Source organism: Bos indicus x Bos taurus, chromosome 6 (genome assembly GCF_003369695.1).
Source record: "Bos indicus x Bos taurus breed Angus x Brahman F1 hybrid chromosome 6, Bos_hybrid_MaternalHap_v2.0, whole genome shotgun sequence".
Taxonomy (NCBI): domain Eukaryota; kingdom Metazoa; phylum Chordata; class Mammalia; order Artiodactyla; family Bovidae; genus Bos; species Bos indicus x Bos taurus.
The window spans coordinates 114,920,929-114,946,424 of record NC_040081.1 but is presented as its reverse complement, the minus strand read 5'-3'; the positions used below and the strand labels follow the sequence as shown (position 1 = coordinate 114,946,424).

Below are 25,496 nucleotides of genomic sequence, written 5' to 3'. Positions count from 1 at the left end.
CCACGGTCACCTAGGTTTTCTCCTGTGCTATCTTCTAGGGGTTTTGGGATTGTTTGTTTTACACCGACGTCTGTGATCCACTTGGAGTTAATTTTCTGAGGGTGTGAGGTCTGTGTCTAGATTCAGTTTTTGGCTGTGGACGCCTTGTTCCAGCATCCTTTGTAGAAAAGACTATCGTTGTTCTCTTGTATTATCTTGGACCCTTTGTCAGGGACAGTGGTCTGCACTTAGGAGGGTCTTGGACTTCTTTTTAATGTTCTTTCACCTTGAACAAAAATGTAGTGAAAAGGAAGGTGTTGGCTATTGCTGCTTACACTGTAACAAAAGAACGAAGCCCTTGGCGTGGAAGGGATGTCTCCAGAGCTGGGGAGTGGCGACGAAGCGCTCACTGTTTGCAGTCTGCTTTATCTCCTTATTTGACCTGAATGGGGATGCTGTGAGCTCATCATCCTACTGATAAGGAGAGTAGGGTTTATGTACATCCAGCGACTTACCAATAGTCAGGTGGCATTCATCTTGCGATGTGACGGACACACAATTTATCTAAGTAGTAATAAATTGTAGTTAGTAGTACAGTAATAAATAAGTAGTAATAGATTGTACGTTACTGCAGCTCCAGTCTCTGGAAGTGTGTCCATTGCTCTTTGCTAAGTGGGTTCTCCTCATTTTAGCACAGCCTAACCCCACAGCCCCGGCTGGAGTGGCAAAAGCTTCCAGGGTCCTAAGCTGGGGCTCCTGGTGTCCCTCCTGGCCTGGCCTGAGCTGGCGTGAGGCTTGTCTGCATCAGCAGAGGACAGGCCAGGAAGGGATGGAGGCCGGAAGTGCCAGAAATGCCAAGAGGAAGAGGCATTAGGCGTGGGAGAGGGAGATGCCAGATAGGGCAGCAGGCCGGGTGGGTGGTGTCCGGAATTGCTGTCAGCTCGTCTCCACGGAGACTGTGGCTTCAGTGCCTTACTCTGTGCAGAATCAGGCTGCGTCCTCAGGGTCCGGCCAGGAGACAGAAAACACGCCTGCGATTTGAACAGAGAGAAGTTCTCAGGAAGAACCAGACGAGAGTTGGCTCACCGCCAGGGGAGCGCGAATGGAACCCTGCGGAGGAAGCAGCGGAGGGGGCAAGGGCAGAGACTCAAAGCCCAGGGGGCGGGCCTGTGGGGCGGCAGGCTGGGGGGCGGCACTGGCTGCTGGGGAGCAGGCTGCCCTGGGCAATGGCCCTGGGAGAATGTGGCCACGTTGGCACCGCGGGAACCAGCACGGCCCTGCAGGCAGAGTGCTGTCCGCACGACCCAGCTCCAGCGTCCGACGCAGGCGAAGAAGGTGCTGAGTGCTCAGTGCTGAGAGGGAGAGCCAGGGACGCCGGCCCCGCCCCGCCTCTGTGCCCGCTGCTGCCCTCCCCCCAACTCCGTCCCCACACAGAGTCCTTGTGTTTGCTGATGTTCATGAAGTGGCTTTTCCGAGCAAATTTGGTCCAGGGCCTTCTTCGTTGTATGTGTCCTCGAGGCCTCGGCGTGTTTCACGTAGATGTGAGCGGCTGACCGCGCAGAGGTTCTCCCGCGTGCCTGGAGCTGGTCAGTCTCGGTCTTCGCAAAGGGGCCCGGTGCGCGTGGAGCCTCCGTCACTCCGCCGGGCACCTGTCAGCTGCCTCGGCCTTCGCTCCTGACAGGCGGGCTCTGCTCTGCTAGCACAGCCCTGGGAGGGCACAGCTCTCCAGGGCCCCGAGGAGCTCTGCATGCCCCAGGGGACTTCTCACCAGCTTCTTTTCAGCCACCTCTGCCGATTGTGCCCCTGAACGGGTAGCCTGTGACCAGTGAGGGCAAGCAGGCCTGACCCCAGGCTAGGAGGGGCCCCCGAGGGGTGCGCGCTCTGTCTCTCTCTCCCCTCCACCCTTGGGTGCTCATGATTGCCTCCATGTCACGCTCAACAGCTCTTTGTGTTAAATGTTCCCGTTGGAACTCCTGGCACACAGCCTTTCTATTCTGTCTGCACGAAGGAAGCCAGCTGTTAGCAGGACTCTTATCACTGCCTTTGGTCAGCAGTCGGTCCCCAAGTCCTGTCACCTCTGTGTCCAGACGGCCCTCTCTTCATTATGCTGCTTTACCCGGGCTTTGTTGCTGTCTCCTCGTCCTGTGTACGCTGGCTCAGTCCACATCTCAGCTTTCTGAGACCCTTTCTGCTGTGAAGCCTGCAGGGAAAGCGTTTTCTGACTCTTGCCCGTGCAGGCGGACACCTCTCAGGCGTCCTGAGGCCAGTGTCTGAGGTCAGCTGCCCCAGAGAGGCTCGGGTAATGCAGGAGGGGAGGCTTTCAAGGGTGAGTCATTTCGAAACTGGCAGCAGTGGTCGTCACCAAAATACGATTGAATAAAACGTGCTTGTTGACAATGGAGTGAAGACTGATGTATTTTCACACGGTAGGCTACATGCGCTCATTTACAAGTGATGGATCTCAGTCTGTTACACAGGACTTCACGTGGCGTGGCCTGAACCTGTGGGGCTGTGCTCTCCGCTGGTCGGCCTGGGTGGGCTGCCCAGGGCCGGCGTGGAGGCTCCCCCTTCATTAGGAGCCGTGTTCCCAGTGGTGTTGTTTCCATGGTCTCACGTGTGCCTGTGCTTGAACTTGAGGTTGAAGACAGCTGCTCCGCAGGGGTGAGACAGCGGCTGTCCACATTCCAGCCTGCAGGAGGACGGAGTAGGGGGCAGGAGGGGTCTGCGGGAGTGGGGGGTGGGGGGTCTGCGGGAGGGGGGGTGCGGGAGGGGGGTCTGCGGGAGTGGGGAGCAGGAGGGGAGGTCTGTGGGAGTGGGGGGCGGGGGTCTGCGGGAGTGGGGGGCGGGGGGTCTGCGGGAGTGGGGGGCGGGGGGTCTGCAGGAGTGGGGGGTGGGGGGTCTGTGGGAGTGGGGGGCGGGAGGGGGGTCTGCGGGAGTGGGGGGCGGGGGGTCTGCAGGAGTTGGGGGTGGGGGGGGTGGAGGCCAGGCAGAAGCTGCGGGGACCCTCTTGGTGCTCCTCATGGGCCCGGCCTCGTCACGTGGCTGCCCCTGCTGCAGGGGAGGCGGGTGTGCAGCCAGGTGGGAGGTGGGTGGGCGGAGCGCCACCGTGGGGACAGCCCTCACGGTGCAGGGAGCGGGAAAGCCGGGCACGTGCATGTTTAACATGGTCCCGCTTTTGTGTAAAGCATTTCAATACCCCCCAAGTAAACGTATGCATTTCAAAGCGCACACATATTTATGTGTAAAACATAGAAGAAACGGAAGGGAGACACTTAGTCCTGGTCACCCAGGGCAGCAGGGGAAAACTGGTAGGGTCCTGGACGCTGGAATTTTATTTTTTTGTTGTTTCGATTTTGTATTGTGGGAATTTGAACATGTTTTACTTAACTAAAAAGAACACATTTGAAGAAAAAACTTAAAATTATTTTAGTAATTATTTATTTATTAAGAGCAGAGTGAGGATTGGTGCTGGAAGCAGTATCGGTACTTCTGTGGCTTTGCTAAGGACAGGCTCATGCGTCCTCCCGTGAGGACAGTATGGGATTCAACAGACTGACCTCTCTTCTAGTACAATGAGAGGAAGTTTTAAAATAGACTGTAAAAAAAATCAAAGTCTAGAGTACACTGAAAAGGCTGGGCGAGGCCCCTGAGATTTAACTGCCTCTAAAAAGAGCGGCTTTGATCTCCCCTCCTTGTAAACAGTGCCCTTGCTCAGCGTCGCCTGGCTCTCTAAGAGTCAGTGGTGGAACGATGGGGAGACTCAGCTGGTCTGGGAGATAACAGGGCCCGCCCCGCCCTGCCCCGCCTGCCGGCCGGTGGAGGTACCCTGCTCCGGGAAGGACGCAGGGACAGGATGTGGGGATGCGGGCACTCAGGAACGGGACGCAGGGACTCCGGGACGGGATGTGGGGATGGCATGCCGCGGGGACGGGACACGGGGACATGGTGGAGGGGGATGGGACGTCGGGCCCCTCGGCTTTCTGCGCTCGCTCATCCCGCACGAGGCGGTCCTTCCGACCTCGTGCACCCTGTGCTCCCCACTCCGGCGGGGAGAAGTGCTCGGCCCCTCCTGGACCCGGCGGGGCAGGGCTGCCAGAGGAGTTGGACGCAGTGTGGAGCACAGAGACGGGAGGACACCCAGGTGGAGCAGACAGGCAGCAAGGGAGCCCGCACGTAGCAGGGCCGCCGCCTCCTGTTCTTTGGCTTTAGACAGTTGCCAGGAAAAGGGAGGGTGTTCCCAGCTAAGTGGCCACCACACTCCTGCCAGAATCAGAAGGGTTTGAAGTGCTTGAATCCCGTATTGATTAGTTTTGCTGTTTCTTAAGCTTTAAAAAGCCTCTTGATGAAAGAGGAGAGTGGAAAAGTTGGCTTAAAACTCAACATTCAGAAAACGAAGATCATGGCATCTGGTCCCATCACTTCATGGCAAATAGATGGGGAAACAGTGGAAACAGTAGCAGACTGTATTTTTCTGGGCTCCCAAATCACTGCAGATGGTGATTACAGCCATGAAATGAAAAGATGCTTACTCCTTGGAAGGAAAGTTATGACCAACCTAGACAGCATATTAAAAAGCAGAGACATTACTTTGCCAACAAAGGTCCGTCTAGTCAAGGCTATGGTTTTTTCTGTGGTCATGTATGGATGTGAGAGTTGGACTGTGAAGAAAGCTGAGCGCCGAAGAATTGATGCTTTTGAACTGTGGTGTTGGAGAAGACTCCTGAGAGTCCCTTGGACTGCAAAGAGATCCAACCAGTCCATTCTGAAGGAGGCCAGTCCTGGGTATTCACTGGAAGGGCCGATGCTAAAGCTGAAACTCCAATACTTTGGCCACCTCATGGGAAGAGTTGACTCATTGGAAAAGACTCTGATGCTGGGAGGGATTGGGGGCAGGAGGAGAAGGGGATGACAGAGGATGAGATGGCTGGATGGCATCACCGACTCGATGCACATGAGTTTGAGTGAACTCTGGGAGTTGGTGATGGACAGGGAGGCCTGGCGTGCTGCGATTCATGGGGTCGTGAAGAGTTGGACACAACTGAGTGACTGAACTGAACTGAAGCTTTAAGTGGCTTTATAACACAGTGTCTGTAACTTGTTCTCTGATACTGCTATCACTTCAGAGAGTTAGCCTTATTATCTTCACCTGCAGTTCATCATGTTAGCTATAAAATTACCCATTGTGTGAGTATTCCACTACCACGCGTGCACACACCCACACACACACACTCACACACACACACACACTCACTCACACACACACACTCACACACACACACACTCACACACACACTCACACACCCACACACACACACTCACACACACACTCACACACTCACCCACACACACACACCCCACACACACACACAGTCACCCACATACACACCCACACACACACACTCACCCACACACACACACTCACTCACACACACTCACACACACACACACTCACACACTCACCCATACACACACACACACACACACTCACACACACACTCACACACTCACACACACACACACTCACCCACACACACACCCACACACAGCCATTAACAGAATGACAGACGATGCTTTGGTGAACATTCTTGCACACGTCTCCAGGTGTGCATATGAAGGCAATTCTCAGGGTCTGTCCAGAGAATGGAAGGCTGCTTTGTGGCTCTGCAGCAGGGCCGAGTGGGAAGCCTTTGGTCTCTGTGTTCCTTCGTGTCGACAGTAGACGGGTCTCTGGGGCCGGCGCAGATGGAATCACTGACGGACAGTCCTGCCCGTGTTGTGTCCCGGTGCCCAGTCCTTGCCCTGGAGCGGCGAGAACCGTATCCGGCGTCACCCTGCACGCCCCCAGTCGGGTCCAGGAGCTCAGCAAGGCCTCAGCACGCAGAAGCGCGCTGTTTTCCCGACAGCCCTGCGCCTGCTCCTCTCAGAGCTCAGACTGCCCGCACGCTTGCGACACTTGCCTTCGTGAGGCTCCTCCACGTTCTGCCAACCTGTTCGGGTACAGTGGCATCTCGCTGTGGTTTCTCTTTGTGTTCCCTCGATCACAAAGATGATTTCCTCTTTTTCGAGGGGCCTGCTGAAAACGGCCCATGTTGCTGTTGGGCTGTCTTCTCTGATTGGTAGGAGTTACAGATTCTGGCTGTTACCCTCCGCCAATTACGTACAGTCCCTGAGTGCTCTCCCAGCGTTCCACATGCCGTGTCACCAACAGAAGTTCCTGACTTTGATGTTCTCCAGCTTCTCAGCCTTTCTCTCGCACTTTTGATTTAACACATTGACTACTATCCTGAGCTCTGAAAGATTTTCTCCTTTTTCCCCCTAACATTTTATGGAGGGGGTGACAAGTTAATTCTTCCCTCTGTGTGGACAGCTGGCTGGAGCACTGAATCCATGCTCTCAGGGGCCCACTGGTGCCCTGTGCCGTGGGCCACGTGTCCACGTACGTGTGGGCCTCGGTTCTCTGACCTCCGCTGTCAGTACCTCAACCACACTTTACTTTCAGAGCTGTAGCTTTGTATCTAACGTGCCTTATCTGATCTTGGTGTTGCTTGAGCCTTACTCTTCTATATAGATTTCATAATCTGCTAATAAATCCTCCAAAAAAAAATTGCTATTGATTGTTTTATTGGGACAGCATATCCAGGATGAAATATCCTGTATCCTGTCCTATCCATGAAAGTGGTATCTCTCGTCATTTAGATTTTCTTTATTTTCTTTCAGTAAAGTCTTGTACTTACCTTCATAAACATTGTTGACTATATTTATTGTTAGATTATTTGACCAGACTTATTTCTAGATACCTTGTATGCTTTGCTACTGTTATTAATGGCACATACGGAGAAGTCGCGCCTGTCGTCATGTGATATTTAAAAGTGCAGCGCATTTGCTGCTTTCTGCGTGCAGCTGCCTTGCCAGGGTTACTTCTGTGCCTGCTTGCGAGTACTTGTCATCATGAATGGGTGTTGAATTTTAGTCTTTCTTTTTTGGTTCTTTTGCACTCATTGAGACAATCAAATGGGCTTCCTCATTTAAAATGCTAACATGGTATATTATAGTGATAGTTTAAATACTGAGCGCAGCGTGCGTTCCTGAGATAAGCCTAGCTTGGGCTTGTCTTTATCACCGCGGGCTCTGGCTGCTGGTGCTCCTGTAGGATTCCGCGTCTGCGCTTTAGAGTGAGACCGTCTTGTAGTTTTTCCTCCTCTCGTTGTTTAGTTTTGGTGTCAAGTTTATTCTAACCTCACAAAGTCATAAAACCAATGGTGGCATTTTTCCCCCTTTCTTTTTTCCCGCCCCCCCTTTCTTTCCCCCCCCCCCCCTTTCTTTTTGGCGTATTGAATCTTTTACTTAAAAACCTCTGTTAGAGGTGAAACTGTTCTGTCTGTTCTACATAGCTACACAAGCCTTCTCTGAGTCAGCATTTTCTGCCTTTAATAAACTTTTCCATTTTTCATGTTTTAGGGTTGTTACTGTGAGTGGCAGGTGGTTGGATGTTTGCCCCAATGCAGTTTGATGTTCCGAGACTCAGGAGTAAGATTGGAATAAATGAGATCGCTGCCGTGTGTGGTCTTGGCTCCGTGGCGTTGCCCTGTGCTGTCTGAGTCTTTTTCCTCGGCTTCTCCTTCCCGCCTGGTCTCTGTCTCTCCTCGGCTTCCCCTTCCCGCCTGGTCTCTGTCTCTCCTCAGCTTCCCCTTCCGCCTGGTCTCTGTCTCTCCTCGGCTTCCCCTTCCGCCTGGTCTCTGTCTCTCCTTGGCTTCCCCTTCCGCCTGGTCTCTGTCTTTCCTCGGCTTCCCCTTCCGCCTGGTCTCTGTTTTGTTTCCAGGCTGTTGTTGGCTTCCTTGCTTTCTTCATTGCCTCCTTTATCAGCTGGAAGTTCTGCCCACGCTGTGTTTCTGTCTTTTAAACAAGTGTCTCTTGTCACTCTTGATGACTGCCTGTCTCTTAGACATTATTGAATAAACAAAGCATATTCCTTAATTTTCTGTCTTGATTTGACTGTCGTTTTGTATACATTCTAGCTATTGCTTCTTGACCCGCAAGCAGGTTTCTCAGGAGACAGGTGAGAGGGTCAGGTATTCCCATCTCTAAGAATTTTCTACAGGTAGACCCTGGTGCTGGGAAAGGTTGAAGGCGAAAGGAGAGGCGGTGGCAGGAGAATGAGATGGAGAGGTTAGATGGCATCACCAACTCAATGGACATGAGTTTGAGCAAAGTCCTTGAGAGAGTGTAGGACAGGGGAGCCTGGTGTGTTGCAGTCCACGGGGTCGCAAAGAGTTGGACACGACTGAGCGACTGAACAACAAGAAACACACTTGCTCTTTTCTTTCTTGAGCAGGAGACCCAGTCTCGGCTTCTTTCTTGAGAAGGTGATTTGCAGTGAAGAGGGGCCCTTCCTCAGCTCTCACGCCACCCGAGTCACCTCTGCGTGCTTGTCCAGGGCCATGTTGCAAGTGGAATTCTTTTGGTTCTAAAGTTGATTGGATATTGGGCTTAGACTTCTTCTGACGGCCGAATTTGTAGGAGCCCCATTCAGCTCTCGTCCCTCAGCCCCGGGGCCGCCTCCTGTGCCGGGCTCGGGGACGGGGTCTGCCCCCTCCCCCCGGGTCAGCTGGCTCGCTGCCGGCTCTGGCTGCAGCGGCTGGGGGCCTGCAGTGCTCCCCCGCTGCCCGTGTCCAGCGTGCGGTTCCTCGCCTCCCCGGGCCTCTCTGCCTGACATCAGCCGTCGCCCGTGGCCCCTGAGGGCCTGAGTCTGAGGCCAGGGTCCTGCCGCACCCACCCCATGTCTGCCCGCAGGCTCAGACAGCTCCTCTTCCTGTGCTGACCCGGCCTCCTGGCACCGTGCATCCCTTTTGCCCGCTCGTTTCTCTGCTGCCTGGCTGGCGGTTTTTTACAGGGATGCTCTGTGAGGCAGTCAGGGTGGCTTTGCTTTCTGACTGGACACTGCCTGATTCAGCAAGAGAGGTACGTCAGCTGGAAATCTCGCTCCTCGGGGTCTCCTGGGGAGCCTTCAGCGGACCTGGCCTCTGCTGGAAGCTAGACGGCCCCGTGCGCTGGGGTTTGTTCCCCAAGTGCTCCCAGAGCGCCCACCGCGTGCCCAGCGCTGTTGAGCAGGGACCTGGCCCTACCCCCCCGGGGCTGCTGGCCTTGTGTCTCCACCCTTCAGTTGGGCGTTCCTGGCTCTGACCATCAAGACGAGAGGTGGGTTTGGCCCCCGCGGTCCCGAGCGGGCCCTTCTCTGCCTGTGGTTTCTCATCTGCAGCCCGAGGAGGCCGGACGAGCCAGCTCACTGCGTGGGCTACGGGAGGCCCCTCCGCGGGTGGCGGGTGGGCGGCGGCCAGGTTCTGCCTTCACCCCACCGGCTGGCTCCCTCTTCTGGGCCCCATCTAGGGGGATCGTGCTGAGGTCGCCAAACCTCAGCTGAGGCCGGGGTGGCCCTCGGCCTGTTGCAGGAAGGAGGACCCTTTCCAGGGCCTGAAACTGGGCTCTGTCTAACAATCGGAAATGAATTGTTGGAAGAGACACATCTGCTGACAAAGCAAGAGACTTTATTGGGAAAGGGCGCCCGGGTGGAGAGCAGGAGGGGAAGGGAGCCCAGGAGGACCGCTCTGCCGCGCGGCTCGCAGCCTCGGGTTTTTGGTGATGGGATTAGTTTCCGGCGGTCTTTGGCCAGTGATTCTAAATCAGCCTCCCCTGGTGGCGCACGCATCACTCAGCCAAGATGGACGCTAGCAAGAGGGGTTCTGGGAAGTGGACGGACGCGCCGTGTCTCCTGTAGGCCTTTCCCGAGCTCTTCTTATTGGTGGTGGCTTATCACTTCCGTACTCCTTGCCAGGAGGTCCTGTCATAAAACAACTCGTGCGAATGGTTACCGTGGGGCCTGGCCAGGGTGGGCGGTTCCAGTCAGTGTGCCTCCCCCAACAGCGTGTCTGCAGGTGTTCCCAAAGGGAGCACGGAGAGCAGAGGCCCTGCAGCCCCCGCTGGGGAGGTGGGCCTGCTGGGGGCCTGTGGTTCCAGGACCGCCTCCCCCAGGGGGGCTTGCTTATGGAAAACAAGGCTGAAGGAAGTTCTTGAAAGGGTGTGCCATACTGGGGGGTGGTGCCCGGGGGTGGGGGGCGGCATGGGTCTGCAAAGGGGTCGCTGGATTCCAATACATCTCACACACAGACTCAGCTCGGGGCATATTTTTTGAAAATATTAGACAAATATTGCTCAAGAGTATGTCAGTAACTTGCTGGCAAGGCCCAGCAGTGAGGTGGAGTGCTGCTGGGGGTGGGAGAGGAAGGTGGCAGGGGAGGGGACACCTTTGGGACAAAGAGAAGAGCCCGTGAGAGCCCGTTAGTGTCACAGAGCCCCGCTGGGCCAGCCCGGGTGCCTGTGCCCTGGAGCAGAAGCGCAGTTGGGAGCACAGGCTCACCCCTGGTTGGTGGGTGGCGGAGGGTCTTGGAGACCAGGCCCCCGAGCACACTTGGGCCTCCGGGAGGCAGCATGGTGGGTCCCAGGCCCGTCTGGGGACAAGGAGGTCTTCTGGGCAACTTGGCTCCTTAGAGGCCAAGCCCCGCCCCGCGCAGCCTCACTTCTTCACGGCTCCGCGGCTGCTCTTTTTCAGGGTGACAGTCCCGGACCCTTGCGGGTCTGGCTCTGGCTCGGCACCCTCACGGCCCGCTTCCCTGTCCCCCGCTGCCCTGAGGCCCATGCCCAGGAGTTCCGTGGGCATCGCATTGCCCAGGGACCTTGGCGGGCAGGCTGGCAGCACAGTCCCGCCTGGGTTGGAGGTGCAGAGATGAGGATGCGCTTGCGGGGATGTGTCCGCGCCCGGGCTCTTGCTGGGACACGGGGGCTGAGGAGTGTGTGGTGACGCATTACTGCGCCAGGGACCCCTTTGCTGCTGGTGACGATGAGTCCGAGGAGTCCCAGTCGTCTCTGCGTCCCCTCTCCCTGAGTCAGCTCCGTCCTCTCTCTGCCTCTGTCTCCCTCCCTCCTCTCCCGTTTGTTCCGGATTTCCTCTCGCTCCAGCTCACACTCTCCGCTCCGGGTCGCTTTTCTGAACCTTCACTACTCAGTGTCTGCAGCACGGCCTTGCTTGGACCTCTGTCCCCGGCGGAGGTGTGTTCAGCAGGGCACGGGTGTGTCTGCAAGGCTGACGATGCAGAAACTCAGCGCAGAGGCTTCAAGGAAGTGCTGTGCGTTTTGTCTTTGCTCAGGATGCCTGGGGTCCCTCCGCAGGTGCGGAGCGGAGAACCCGAGGTCTTGACATGTTTAGAAACTTGCAGCTCCTTCTGTGCCTGAAGCTGGTCACTTAGGGTTTCACGTGCCCAGGAAATCGGAGATTTTCAGCTGTGACGCTTTTTATTTTTAAAATGTGACGGCTTATTTGCTGAACCACATTTGGGGAGATGTCTGGCATAACGGCAGTGAATTAATTCTGGTCATTTCCCAGAGAAAGGATGAGATGTGTTAATGGTTGGTTGTTTCATCCACGGGGCTGGTTTGGTCTTCAGACACCAGCTGAACGTCCCGAGACTCTTTAATTCCCTAAAACGCTTATAAAATTATGTGAAAGCACAAACTTTCTGAAAACCAGCCTGTGTTACTAACGACTCCTCCGCCCGCTCGAGCTTCCCTGACACGCGCTTGTGCTGTTCCCGTGCCCGTGCGCGTGGGCTGAGGCTGGGGTCGCCTCTGGACGCGTAGCTGGAGGTGGCCCAGTGAGCACTCGGGCCCTGGGTGACCCTTTCCCACTTTGTGCTTTCGGCTGTGGGGACCACGCACCGTGAGATTGACCTGGAGGCCTCCCCTCCTCTCGTCTCTCCAGGCGGCGCCCCGGTCGGGCAGAACGAGCGTCTTCTCCCAAGCAGGTAACGGGTCTTTGTCTTTGTTCCAGGGCTCCAAGTTTGGCCGGGGCATTGGACTCGTGACCCCGGCTCCGCGCGCCTCCAGCCGAAGGTCCTTCGGGAGGTCCCGGAGGCTGAGCATCACCCGCTCCCTCGATGATCTTGAGGTAAGGTGACTTGAGTGTTTCTCTCTTTATTCTCCAGGTTTTCAGAAATGATACATCTGAGTCTCCATTGACTCCCACCCTTGCCTTGCCCCCTCCCTCTCCCGTAACCTTGGTCTTCAAGGCGAGCGAACGTGCACTCCCAGCCCCTCCCCCCCCCCCTCCCACCCCGGCCTTCCCTCTGCCTCTCGGCAGAGTCGTGATAACGCCTGTGTCCTCAGCCTGCCGGGCACGGTGTTCTGGACACACGGACCCTATGGGGTCTGTCGTGACCCGTTACTCAGCCAAGCTTGGGTCCGTTTGCGCGGTGCACAGGAAGGCTCGTCCACTGACTCAGGTTGTGGGGAGGACCGAGCAGCCTTTCTTGTGGCCCCAGAGGAGGGGAGCGAGCAGCTCATGCTCAGAAGGCCCGGACTCCGGCTGGGCTTCAGGGGAGGGGCTCACGGGGCACTTGATCAGCTCACGGGCAGCTCTCCGGTTGGTTGGTGGTGAGGTAACAAGGTGATGTTACGGGAATCTCAGCCATCTGCCTTCTGCTTCCAGCTGGCCTGGGGTCAAGGTGCTGGGCGGGGGGCAGCGTGCAGTTCACTTCCTCCTGGCGAGGGTTTCAGTATCTGCGAAACAGTTTGCGGACATGGCTCAGGATATTATCTGCAGCCCTGAGGAGAAGCTAAAGGTCCTTGACTTTGTTTTTGGCTAAACTGTTACTATTTTGTTCTGCTTGACGGTTCTCTTTCATTTTCGCGCTTTCTCACTTCTCTGGTTGAATCTGCTCTTTGGGACTAGGGGAAAGCCAGGAGGCGAAAGCTTGTCGACAAACAGGAGGTGGGGGTGCGCGAGGGTGTGTCCCAGGAAGGCCTCAAGGGGTCCTGCTCCATTCCGTGCCCCCTTCTAAAGATGTGGTTCTGCGCCACAGGTCCTGACGGTTTCACCTTGTATCGCTCTTCTCTCTGATCTGTAACGCTGGAAAAGAATAGACTTCACTCCTCGAGCAGTTCTCGGTTTACAGAGAAGTTTAGCAGGAAGTACTGAGAGTTCCGTGTGTGTGCTGTGCTGGGTCTGTGACTCTGAGCTTCAGTTCAGGCTCGCTTGGAGGCCGCTCGGGCCCCTGACTCTGAGCTTCAGTTCAGGCTCGCTTGGAGGCCGCTCGGGCCCCTGACTCTGAGCTTCAGTTCAGGCTCGCTTGGAGGCCGCTCGGGCCCCTGACTCTGAGCTTCAGTTCAGGCTCGCTTGGAGGCCGCTCGGGCCCCTGACTCTTAGCTTCAGTTCAGGCTCGCGTGGAGGCCGCTTGGGTCCCTGACTCTGATCTTCAGTTCAGGCTCGCGTGGAGGCTGCTTGGGCCCCTGACTCTTAGCTTCAGTTCAGGCTCGCGTGGAGGCCGCTCGGGCCCCTGACTCTGAGCTTCAGTTCAGGCTCGCTTGGAGGCTGCTCGGGCTCCTGACTCTTAGCTTCAGGTCAGGTTCGTGTGGAGGCCGCTCGGGTCCCTGACTCTTAGCTTCAGTTCAGGCTCGCGTGGAGGCCGCCCCTGGTGCCGTCATCCGGAAGGTTTGGTTGGGTGGAGGAGGGCATGCGGTCACCATCACAGTGTCGCATGGAGCAGCCCCTCTGCCCCGAGCCCCACGTGCTCCACCTGCTCACCCCTCCCTGCTTGCCCTCCACCCTGGCAGCATGGTCCTTTAACTGGCTCATTTTGTGTGTTTTAAAATTTTACACAAATGTAATTCTACTACACATCTTATTCTGCCAGTTTTAGAGCACTGCATCACGTTTTCAAGCTCTGCCTTGGGGTCTTAGTTTATTTTACTTGTTACGCGACATTCCATTATGAACGGTTTTCATTCCACTCTGCTGCTGCCTGGCACTCCATGCACGGTCGGGACAGTCTTCTCTGAACAGGTCGTCAGTGGACGGTGGGCGGCAGGGGTCCGTGTGCACACCCGTTCAGGGCATCAGGTGGCTGTGACTGGTGTGGCCGAGCCCATCCAGGGTCTGCTCACCAGCGGGACGTGTCCCCCCTGCTCACTGACGCTTGGGACTGTCGAACTGAAGTCTTTCTGTGTCAATAAAATGCCAGCTCATTTTAATTTGCATTTCACTGACTGTGAGTGAGGCTGAGCATTCCATCCTGGGCTCTTTGGCTATATGAGTTTTCCCTGTTTTGAATTAGTAACCTATTCATGTCCTTCTAGTTTTTAAATTTTTATTTTATTTATTTAATTATTTAAAAAGTAGATTTCATAGTAGTTCTTTACATTTTGGGGACACATCCTTTGTCAGATAAATATTTTGAAAATATCTTTGTGACTTTTTTCTACCTTTGTTTAGGGTGTGTATACATGTGTGTGTATGTGTGTATTTTAATTGTAGTAGAATAGAACGTTGAATTTACCGTTTTAAGTGTCCAGCTCAAGGCAGTAAGCACTCACATCATTTTTAACGTGCCCATGACTCACTCAGTCCCCCTTCCTCCCAGCCCCTGGCAGCCACCCCTGCCTGCTCTCTGCCTCCAGGAACTGACTTTTGTGTCTGGTTTATTTCACTTAACCTAGCATCTTCACAGTTCACCCATCCATGTAGCAGGTGTCAGAACATTTTTCCTTTTTGAGGCTGAATAACGCTCCACTGTGTGGACAGACACTTTGTGTTTATCCATCCTTCTGACGATGGCCCCTGGGGTTGCTCCCATCTTTGACTAATGCGGCCAGTGATGTTATGAATATGAGCATGCAGCTGTCTATTTGAGCTCAGTGATGTTTTAAAAATAGACCACAAGATAATTTCTTACAAACTCAATAATAGTTATCTGGAATAAATTGTCTATGGGGTTTCTTTTTGCTTAAAACAGAAAGTTAATTTGTGTTCTGATGCAGAAGCTGGAATCTTTGGCTGTTAGAGCTAGAAAGGGCCTGGACATCATCTCGTTGTCCAGCTCATTGGGTGAGGCCCCCAAAACCCTGAACCCAAACCTGATGGACACCTGAGAGGAAAGGAGAGCTGCGGGGCAGCTCACTGGTGGGACACGTGGGGGTCCTCAGCTACACACGTCACTGGGTCCAGCCTCATGTTTGTTCTAAGGACACAGTATTTTTAACATTTGCAAATCAGTCATGTAATTTACCACATTAACAGAGTAAAGGAGAAAAATCATGTATCATCTTAACAGAAGCAGGAAAGACATTTGGTAAAATTCAATATCTGTTCATGGTCAAGAAAAAAACCCCTTAAACAAAATAGGGATTAAGGGGAACTTCCTTAATTTGATAAGGGTATTAAAAAAAAAAAAAACCATCACATGCTTAAGACTTAAGCTTTCCCTTTGGGATCAGGAATGAGGAAAGATATCTGTCACTACCATTTCAATTTAAATGTTTTCTGCAAGTCCTAGTTAGTGTAGAACAACTGAAGTTTAAAAACTTGCAAAGGAAAATGACAATGTTATCATTCTCACAACAATGTTATCATTCTCAAATGATGAGGTTGTAACATGGAAAATCTAAAACAATCTATGAGTTCATTCTGAAAATTAATGAGTGATTTAGGAAGATTGCTGGATAAATGGTCAGGATACAAAAGTCAGCTGTGTGGGGACTTGCATGGTGGTCCAGTGGGTAAGAATCCATCTGCCAGTGCAGGGGACGTGGGTGCCATCCCTGTGCATATGGAAGGACCATGCCACATGGCAGCTGGGCGCGTGTACCACAGCCAGATGCCCGTGCACTCGGGAGCCTGTGCTCGGCGACACGAGAAGCCTGTGCACCGCAGCCAGACAGCAGCCCCTGCTCGCTGCAACTAGAGAAAGCCCGTGCGCAGCAGAGAAGACCCTAACCTAAAAGGAGACCCTAACCCTCAGTCAATTAAAACAATTTTAAAGTCAGTTGTAGATACAGTTAGAAAATGATGTATAGATTGGATGTTATTTTAATGAGAATCCCAACAGGTAGTTTTGTTGAGCTTAAGAAGATAATTCTAAAAAATTTGTCGAAATGCAGACAGTCAAGTGTAGTAGCCAAGACATTCTTGAAGAGGAATGAGTTAGGAAGACGTCCTCTATTAGCCTCCAAAACTTACACTTTTAGAGCCGGGGAAGACTAAGTGTCAGTACTTGGAGAGGCAGTGGAGCAGGAGAGAGAGCAAGAGACAGAGCCGCGCCTGCGGACACACCAGCTGCGTGCAGAGCCGGGACGACGTGGTCTTTCAGTGGTGCTGAGGTGAGGACAGGTCTACACGGAAAAAGAGGGAAAGAAAGAGAAGCTGGATTCTCCCCCATGCTGTGCAGACAGATTTAATCCAGCTGTGTCGGAAATCTTCCTGGGAAGGGCAAAGCGAGAGTTAGTGGAGGATAAAGTAGACGCTCATCTTCGTGGTGCTGGGGAGGGAAAGACTTTCTAAGCTGAACACAAACCGTAAACACCAGGATGGACTCTGACCCAGCGAATGCTCAGAACCTACCTTCATCCCAGCACCCCATCCCTAGGGTGCCCAGGGGCACATGAGTGCGGCGACCCTCGGAGGCCCTGTGTCCCCATGACACCCAGCAAGCAAAGCAAAGCCAGCAAGAGATGCACACCGGCCTTTGATGAGAGATGACACCCAGTGGCAAACCCAGCTCTGGTGGATCGAACCACAGCAGTTGTCAGGGAAGCAAATGGCAGTCCGCGAGGTCCATGCTGCAGAATGTCGGACGTGGAAAGAACAGTGGACCGTGCACGTGTCGGTGTGGGTGTGAAGCAGCCGGACTCTTGCCTAGTGGGCGTGAGTGTTTGCTGTTCGCAGTGACCCTGAAGACACATGAGCCCCTCCCTTCTGAGACGACAGCCTGTGATCAGGAGACAGGCAGCGACTCAAGGCAGCATCGTCACAGGCTGCCTTACCGCTGCAGCATGACCGGGCTGACGCCCCAGCCACCTCGGGATGGACTGGCAGGTGTCACGGGGTGGGCGGGCACTGCAGAACTCTCTGCACGCTCTGTCCATGTAGCTGTGGCCCGGGGTGGCATGTCCAGTGCAGAACCAAAGAGAGAAGTGGGCACCGGTGACGCTTTTCCCTGTGACCTGCAGGGTTGTATGGGCTTCACGCTGGCTCTGCTTGTTCTCTGTTCTGAACGGGTAGCTTCCCGGGAGTGCCATGTGCACGATCGTGTGTCCTCCGGGCCTGTGAGTGCTGAGTGGGCAGTGCAGCCTGCGAGTCTCAGAGGGGTGTGCAGGAGGGCGCCTCAGATGGATGTGCAGGAGGGCACCGGGAGGGAGCCTCAGAGGGGTGTGCAGGGCGGTGGGGGCCAGGGCGAGGAGAGGTGTTGCTGGCAGGTGGAGGTGTGGGGGGTCCTCCCTGGGGGTCCTGAGACAGCAGGTGTAGAAGCAGCAGGTGAGTTTCTGTGTGTTGTGGTCCTGACCATGGCAGGCGGTCACTGAGAGGGGCCTGAGAGGTGGGGCAGGAGCCTGGGTTAGCAGAGGTCCGCCCCTGCCCGCAGGTGTACAGCCGGCCTCGGAAGGAGGTCCTCGCCTCTGCGTGACATCTTCAAGGTGCCCAGGGCCTTGAAGGGTCCAGGTGTGGGGATCCGAGCTGAGCAGCGCAGGCCTGGGGGAGCGGCGCTGGAGCGCAGCTCCCAGGAGCCGACCCTCTCGCCCCCACTGCGAGCCGTGCTGTGTGTGGAGCCGGGTGGGCCTCTGCTGACCGTGCCCAGGAGTCTTCGCGCCTGCTCCCTCGCCGAGGGCCGCCTGTGAGTGGGTCCAGGAGCTGTGACAGGACTGGCAGTGCCCAGTCTGGACAGCAGGGGGCGCTGAGGCCATGCGTTTCCCTCCCCGGGAGCAGGTCCAGACTCTCCTCTGGGGAGCAGGGTAGGGGCACTTTGGGAGGAGGGTGGCTCTCCGTGGTCCCTCCAGTGCTGGTGTTGAACACGTGAGCTCTGTGGAGATGACCCCCCAAAGCAAAGGCGGGGACCCCGAGCTGGACCTCAGATCTGAGACTGACAGAGAGGTTCAGCCTTCCAGCCCCTGGCTCACCTCTGGGGTACTCTGGGCAATTTACAGAGTTCACATGTTCTGGGGTGAAATCTCCCCAGACATTTCGAAACAAGCTCTTTTTACCTCTTTCTTACTTCTACTGCTTTGCTCTTTCTAGGGAAATTCAACTTGGATTTTTGCTTATTTTGGTCGGTCCGTGCTAGCGTACTCTTTAAATTCTTACGTAGGAAAGAATCTTACCTCTCGCTGAGATCCTGTTGACTTAGGGGCACATGCTAGGGTCTCCCAGTGCCTTGATTCCTCCTTCAGGGACTGTTTATGGAACACCCACTGGGTGTGGACAGCCCTGCCCGAAACTGCTGCCAACCCTGCCCCAGAGGACTGGCTTCCCGGCCGGATGGGTGGACGCGAGCGGTGGCAGTCTGGTTTAGAAAGGGTCCCTCGGCTGCTTTGCCAAGAGTAAACAGGAGGGACGTTGGGGCAGGAAGGGGCCCTTAGGATTACCTTTGGGGCCATGTGGTGGTCTGGGTGAGGGGAGGGCTTGGGGAATGGGGGGCTTGGGCCAGTGGATGGCGAATGGTCAGATGTCTCACCTCAGACTCGAGAGTCCCGCCCGGGGGTCACAGCTGACACCAGGCGGCTGCAGGAGGCCAGCGGGGAGGAGCTGGGGGCAGGCGAGGCTGGCTTCCCGGGCACCTCCCCTGATGGTCACCATGGTCACTGTGGATGCCCCGCCTCTTCCTCGGGAAGTTTTGGGCATCCCCGAGGGTGGGTGGTCTGACCTTCGCTGGCCTCCTTCTCCTGGTTCGGGTTAGGGGCCCGCCTCCTCTCGGAGGGGCGGGAGCCAGGGGCCTCTCTGAGCTTGTCCGCCCTTGTCCTCTCGGCAAAGCCGGACAGCTCCACACCACTGGCACGTGCCAGGCTTCTTAGGGGCTGTGCTGGACTTCTCGCCCCGTCCGTCTCTGAGCCCACCCCCATCTGGCGATAGGTCGACACCACCAGGACGTGGTGGTGGGTGTGGTGGGTGCTCAGAATGTCTGGTTCCTCGCTCCAGGAGGCCCACCAGGCTCTGCCCCCCAGGGTGCCACCTGGCAGAGGGGCATTGTGGCCCGATTCTCACCTCTTCTCTTCCTCTCTTTGCCCTGTGGACAGCAGAGGAGGGACAGACTGATAGCCAAAGGGGAGACAGAGAGAGCCCCAGAGAGACAGAGGAACCTGGAGGGCGCAGCTCCACGTGGACCTCGCGTGGCTGGGCCACCTTTCGGGCTGAGTGTGGTAATAAGACGCGTGAAGTGACGCCATGCTGCTTGTGCAGGCTCACAGGGACGTCTGTGCAAGACGCTGAAAACACAGACCAAGTGGGGACCTGAGCGGCTGAGCTCCGGGACGCAGGGTTTCCCGCCGTACCAGGAGGTTGTGCCTGTGGGCGGGGCCTGTCCCATCGTCTCTTTTCCTTCTTGGTCCCTGGTGGTCGTGGCTAGGCTCTGTCTGGAGGCCTTTGCAGACTGCTGTCCTTTGCTCTGGCAAGGGGTCACCGCCTCCCCCCAAATCCTATGAATTAGTGCACAGCCCTTGGAAGTCAGCAAGGAGGACGGTCAGGGTCACAGAGTCAGGGGCTCAGCTGATCCCCATGAAAACCGCAGGGTCACCCCCCAGAACCCTCCTGTGGGTTTCCTCTGCACGTGTGCCTATGTGTGTGTGCGTGCTGGAGGGGGAGGCCAGGGAGTGCAAAGGAGATCACTGTGTCCCACTTGTGTCTCAGCCCTGCCACCACGGGCGTGAAGGGGACCTCCGCGGGCTGGAGGGCACCCCTTTCCTTAGAGACGGGGCCCTGCCCAGGTAAAGGCTCTGCGGCCCCTCCAGGCCGGCAGGTGCCTGAGGCCCTTGAGTCCCGGGGCCCCTTCCTGGGCGGGGCAGCCGTGCCCTCCTTGCCCCCCAGGTCCCTGCTCCCTCCCTCTCCTCTCTGGCCCTCTCGGCCCCCAGTGTCCTCCCTGCTCTGGGCTGCCCTCCCGTGCTCCCTGAGGTGGAGGTGGCGGCCTCAGCTCGCTGCCCGCTCCTGCTTCCGTGTGTTTATCGTGTGAGAACGGGTCCGAGGCCGGGCCGGAGCCGCCTGTTGTCTGCGAGCTGCCGTCCGGGCCGCGCCCTGCGCTTCTGCAGTAAACACGGCCAGCGTCGTGGAGTCTGTGCACCAGACATTCCCGCTGGCTGCCTGTGCCTTTCTCCCCACAAAGCCGAACAAGGTGGAGCCCCAGGCCGGCCCCCTTGCCCGCAGCCCTGGGCAGGGTGCCCCCAGGAGCCCCTTGGATGAGGCCCTGGGCGCCCGCACGTCCAGAGCTGAGCAGGTGCTCTGCAGGGCTCCCTCGCTTCTGGACACAGGGCTCTTTCTCTTCCTGCTTCCCTTTTAAGTTAAAACAGGACCTGCCACGGCTCTCTCACTTTGAGGCCAGCTCGGGTGGTGGGACCAGACCGAGCTGAAGGTGGAGCAGGGGCCCTGCTGGGGCCAGGTCTCAGGACCCTCCGTTCTGGGCTGGGCCCACGCTCGCGTGCACGTGGAGCTCATAATAGACCCGTCGGGGGCTGTAATTAAGGCTGCGCCCTGCACCACGCGGCTAGAAAACAAATTCTCTGCAGCTGCTGTGCTGACTGAGAAATTGCCCCTATCAGCTGAAGTTTTATTCTTCTGATTTGGGAGAGGAAATACTTTAAAAATGATCTCACGGCATGATTTATGTGAACGGCTTTTTTTTTCTTTGTGGAGACAATTGAGATAGAGCCTGAATCCCGGCAGACCACAGCTTCCTGCAGTGTCCTGTTGCCAGGGTGACGGAGGGAGCGGATGGAACTTCATCTGAAATGCCTTTAAACTTTCTGACGTGCACAGGCGTGCGGCAAGGCTGAGTGCTGTGTTTCAGAGCTGCGTGCCTGGAGTGGGTAGGAAGTCCTCCAGTCTTAGGATGAATTCGGAGAAAGGGTTGCTGGAGGAGACCCACGTTTTAAACAGCCAGCAGGTAGGCCACTCCAGATGTTTTTGTTGCTTACAGAATTGTTGAGGAAGCCTGGCGTCTCGGGTACAGCTTTATTTTCAGCCTGTTAGTGAATGGTGGCTTTTAAGTGTAAACTTTGAAAATGTTTTTCTTGTGTTTGCATCTTGGAGCTTGAAGTGTGTCCCATGGAGATAATAAAAGCCCGGCCCTGGGACCACAGACCCACACCCCGAGTGAGGCTGGGTTGGGAGTCCCTCACGCCAAGCCCCCTCAACCCCTCGGGGGGACACTGCCCGCGTCCCGAGTCAGCCTTACGGGGAGCAGCGGCAGTCCATCGTCCTCACCATAGTGACTGAGACAGATTTGGGAGATGAGTGAATTTAGATTTCGACGACATAACTGTATTACAATCATCTTTTACTTTTTAAATTGCTGTTTTATAACATTTTTTCCTTTTTTAAGAGTTGAAGTATAGTTTTCTTTTTCTAAAAAATTGATTTGCAGTGAGTTAGTTTCAGGTGCACAGCCGAGTGGCGTGGTTGTGCATGCAGTATTTTAAAATGGAGCGAGCTGGTTCTGCTTCATATACATGCGCAGGAAGCTACTGGCAAGCCTGTTTGCTGATTGATTAGTATCTGAGCTTATAAACGTGAACTTACTGTAAAACGTTTTGAAAAGCTTTGAGAGTAGGAATAATACATTTTGTCTTCCTCTCTGGCTGCGTTGTGTTGAAGTAAAGGCAAAACCACATTTCGATTATTTACAGAAGATCGTCCCTCGTTACCGGGGACCGGTTTAAATTCATCCTTTCCTGAGAGCTGTTTCATCCTAGCATGATCTCCGGACATCTAATTACAACCTCCTGTAGAGAGGAGAGGAGAAGCTGCTCACTCAGAGGTGACTGGTTGGGATGCTGGGTTTAGGAACATGACTGCATTGGCTTTTCAAATAGGAAACAGAAATAAGTCTGCTGGACAGGTTGAGAGTTGTGCCTATGAAGGAAGGGCAGGTGTTAATGGATTTTAAAAACACTTCGTGTGTATTTTGAGAACTCCCTGTGCCAATAAAGCTCCCTCGAGAGGGTGGGGAGCCTCTTTGATGTTTACGGGCGTGCCTGCTGCGTGCTGCCTCTGGCTGTCCCCGCAGGAGCAGGACTGGGCTCCTGTTTGTCCACTCTTGTCTCTCTGGAACGTGAACTTCGGAAATACTGGGTCCCGTACACACGTACCGGTTAACCAGTACTAATTTGTATTACATGTAGGCTGCATTTCCATTCCCATAATATACAGAGGCAAGTTTTAGAAAAGGTTGTTTTTTTATTTTGAGTGAAAAAAAAATCACTAGAAATCTGCCTTTTATTTGCCTGCATAATGATTTGGATTCATTTTGAAATTTTGCAAATGCTCAACCCAGCGAATAAGTTGTTCGCCGAGGGTGTGAACGAGTCTGGTTGGTGTGGTCCTGTTTTAAGCAACAGAAAATTGCAGGAAGGTGGTGGGGTGGCGGGCAGTCCTGAGGGGCTGGCTGGCTCTGCCCGCGGGCCAGGGGCAGAGGGCAGAAAGTGCTGTGGCCTCCATCTCAGTCCTCGAGAGAGAAGTCTCGAGGTGAATGGCACTGATCTGGGGTGGCCACGTGGGAGGGGCCTCTGCCCTTGGTGGCTCTGAGCCTCAGATTGTCCGTCGTCAGAGCGGGGGTGTCTCGGGCGCTCTGGGGCCCTGTCCTCAGTGGACGGGCCCAAGGAAAGCCGTGACTGTGAAGAACTGTGACTCGGAAGCGTCTTTCGCCTTGGAGAGGAGGACCCGTGGGCCTTGAGAGGAGGCGTCTCCCAGGACCACTTGAGATGCTCTCGGGGTGTGACCCAGAAGGAGGCTGGCTGTGACCGGAGGCTGTCAGTGCCGTCGGCCCGTCCATCCCGGTCCCTGTCTTGTAGGCATGAGGTGCAGCGGAACGGACTTTGGACTCTAGGACCCGCCCATTTGCCGGTCCCAACCACCGCACGGGGGACGTGCTGGTCCAGCCTTGGGTCAGGATTTGTTGCAGGAAGAAAGAGAGCTTAGGTGGGCTTTCTCCATGGACCCCTTGGAGCCCCCTGCCGTGTCTGACCAGCTTGCTGGGGTGGGGCCGTGGCTGTCCGCGCTGTGGCCGGGCTGCCGTCCAGGAGGCGGGGACAGAATTCGCCCGGCCCGAGCGGTCTGGGGACCTGAGCCTGTGCTGTGCAGGGTTGTCGAGCTCCAGGAGTTCCAGGATCCGGTCACCGCCGCTGCTGTCAGGTTTCAGACTGCCCACTGGGGTGCAGGGGCAGGCCCCCCTCTCAAGGTCTGGGCCCCAGGGCACCGCCTGGGCACTGCCCTCTGTGACCTGATACCGCTCTGCTCTCACTCGGCCAGACCCGCAGTCAGCGTCCTCCGTGCCCACCAGGCGGAGATGTTTGAGCCCCTGGGGCGCCCACTCGGGTGGCTGGGCCGGAAGGTCAGTCGGTCCTGGGGGTCCTGGGCATGAAGACAGTCACACCACGTCGTGCAGTGGCGGGCTCATCACTCAGGCGGTCTGTGCAAGGGTCGGACGTGACGAGTGTGTGTGGCCCTCTCCATGGCCAGCTTTACTTCTGTGTGCTGGGCTCTGGGTGGCACGTGGACTGAGAAGGCTGCACCGTGAGGAACAGCACCAGCGTCTCTTCCGGGTGGCCCGGGGCCTTTCCAGGCAGCGCTGGGCAGAGAGCCGGGGCTGCGGGTCAGGGGGCTGCTCCAGTGGGCAGGCCCTCGAGCGAGGCACCCCAGCGGCTTGGGCCCGCCCGCCCCAGGCCTCTTCACCCCAGAGCTGCCCACGGCGGGGACGTCCGTCTGTCTGGACCGGCCACTTTGCCCCTTGGTCTGTGGGCTGCACAGACGCCTTTCTTACCTTTTAAGGCTCTGGTCCCCGTGAGAGGAAGGCCTGAGGGAAGCTGTTGTCTTCCCCTTTCTCCACGTCTTCCCCTTTCTCTCTCGGAGGCGGTCACCCTGAGCTGGGCTCTCCCTGCATCACTCTCGAGGAGACCGCACTGTCTTGCCTCTGGTCTCCTCGCGTGCCCACAGGCGGCTCCTTTCTCCCCTCCAGCCCACAGCAGTTCTCGTCGGGCAGACGTGGAGGCCGGGCTCACCTCCTCTGGCGTCGTGTCCCAGCTGCCACCCAGGGGCCGCCCTTCCCACCTGCGTCTGCAGACCCAGAGACGAGCACGTGCCCCCCGCAGTATGTGCCTGCTCCTGCCTCAGGCTCGACCCTGGAGCCCGGAGGTCAGTGGGCCCCTGGGCTCGGCCCTCCGAAACCCTCTTGAGTCCATCTGACCTCACATTCCTCGCCTGCCTGGGGCCCTGGGGACCCTAATTCTGTGCCATGCGCTTTGGGACACCCGCGCCCCCCCTGCCCCACCCCGGATGGCGGGGCCTTAACTTGCTGGGTTGGTTTCCAGCCCTGGCAGGAGCGCCCGAGCGGCAGGTTTGCAGCGGTGGGCGCCCCATGTCTGGAGGAGCCTGGGCTTGGCTGAGCAAGTGGAAGCTGTCCAAGCAATCCCCCCACTTCCTGCACCCCCGACCCAGGGCCAGCCCCACCCCACCCCACCCCCACCCCCGCCCCATGGCTAGGTCTCGCCTTCATGAGAAAGCGTGTCATGAAGCTGGGCTTCGAGTTCAGCTGCCAGGGGTCCTGGGCTCTGGCGGCACTCAGTGGCTGCTGATGTAGAAGGTGCTTCTGACAAGCGGGTCTGTCCAAGGCTGTGTGGTGCATGTGTGTGCTGACCCGAGCTGTGGGTGTCCAGCTGTCTGTGGGGATGCGCCCTCTGTGACGCCTGGCCTGGCCATGCAGTGGGGCGCGGGTCTTCCTGCAGCCGGGCCGGCCAGTGGGGAAGGTCTCTGTCTTGATGTGGCAGGAAGGCCAGAGGGTCCTCATGTAAAGTCGGATGCTGCCCCCAGCCCGCAGCATTCACGTGGCGCCCACGTGCCACCTCGTCCGTGTGACTCTGGACTTTTAAAGGTTTTGTAATGAGTGATCTGGGGCTTTTCCAAGGGCAGGGCAGAAATACTAGCTGTTAAATTCTTAGGAAAATGCTGTGATTGTGGGTTTTCAGTTTCTCTTGATTTTATTGGGGCTTGACGAGCTCTTTGGGACACACACACACACACACACGCAGAGGGGAGGCTCAGAGCCCGTTCTGAGCTGGGCGCTGCCTCTTCTGACCGCGGGCCTCCCTGACCGTCCCCGCACTGCCCTGTGTCCGGCCACTCCATCTGTCGCTGGGCAGCGCTGAACACACCCGTGGCGCCGTGGCTATGCTGCCGCCCCGGCCTCTGGGGCACGGGCACCCTCTGTGGTAGAGTCGGGAGAACTACGTGGCTCCTCTTGGCCTGCGCGTGGGCCTGTCATGCTGGTCTAGTCCATCTTGGCCCATTTTTCTCGCACATGCTGCTTACAACCCACGGGATTGATTGCGCGGCTCCTTCAAGTGCTGAAGCTGAGTGTGAAGACCCCTGCGCTCGAGGCACAGAGGGCGGGCGGGCACCTGCGTGGGACCGCAGAGGGGCCCTCCTGGTTCAGTGGCCCTCTGTCCCA

General features: G+C 56.4%; 1 protein-coding gene across 1 annotated transcript in view; it reads left to right on the top strand.

Annotated features, from left to right (window-relative positions):
• The window catches only part of RGS12 (regulator of G protein signaling 12), a 114,758-nt gene that overhangs the window by 29,075 nt on the left and 60,187 nt on the right, over positions 1–25,496 (top strand). The window contains exon 3 of the mRNA XM_027545164.1: positions 11,858–11,974. Within this exon, the coding sequence (XP_027400965.1) occupies positions 11,858–11,974 (117 nt within the window). The remainder of the gene's footprint in view (positions 1–11,857; positions 11,975–25,496) is intronic.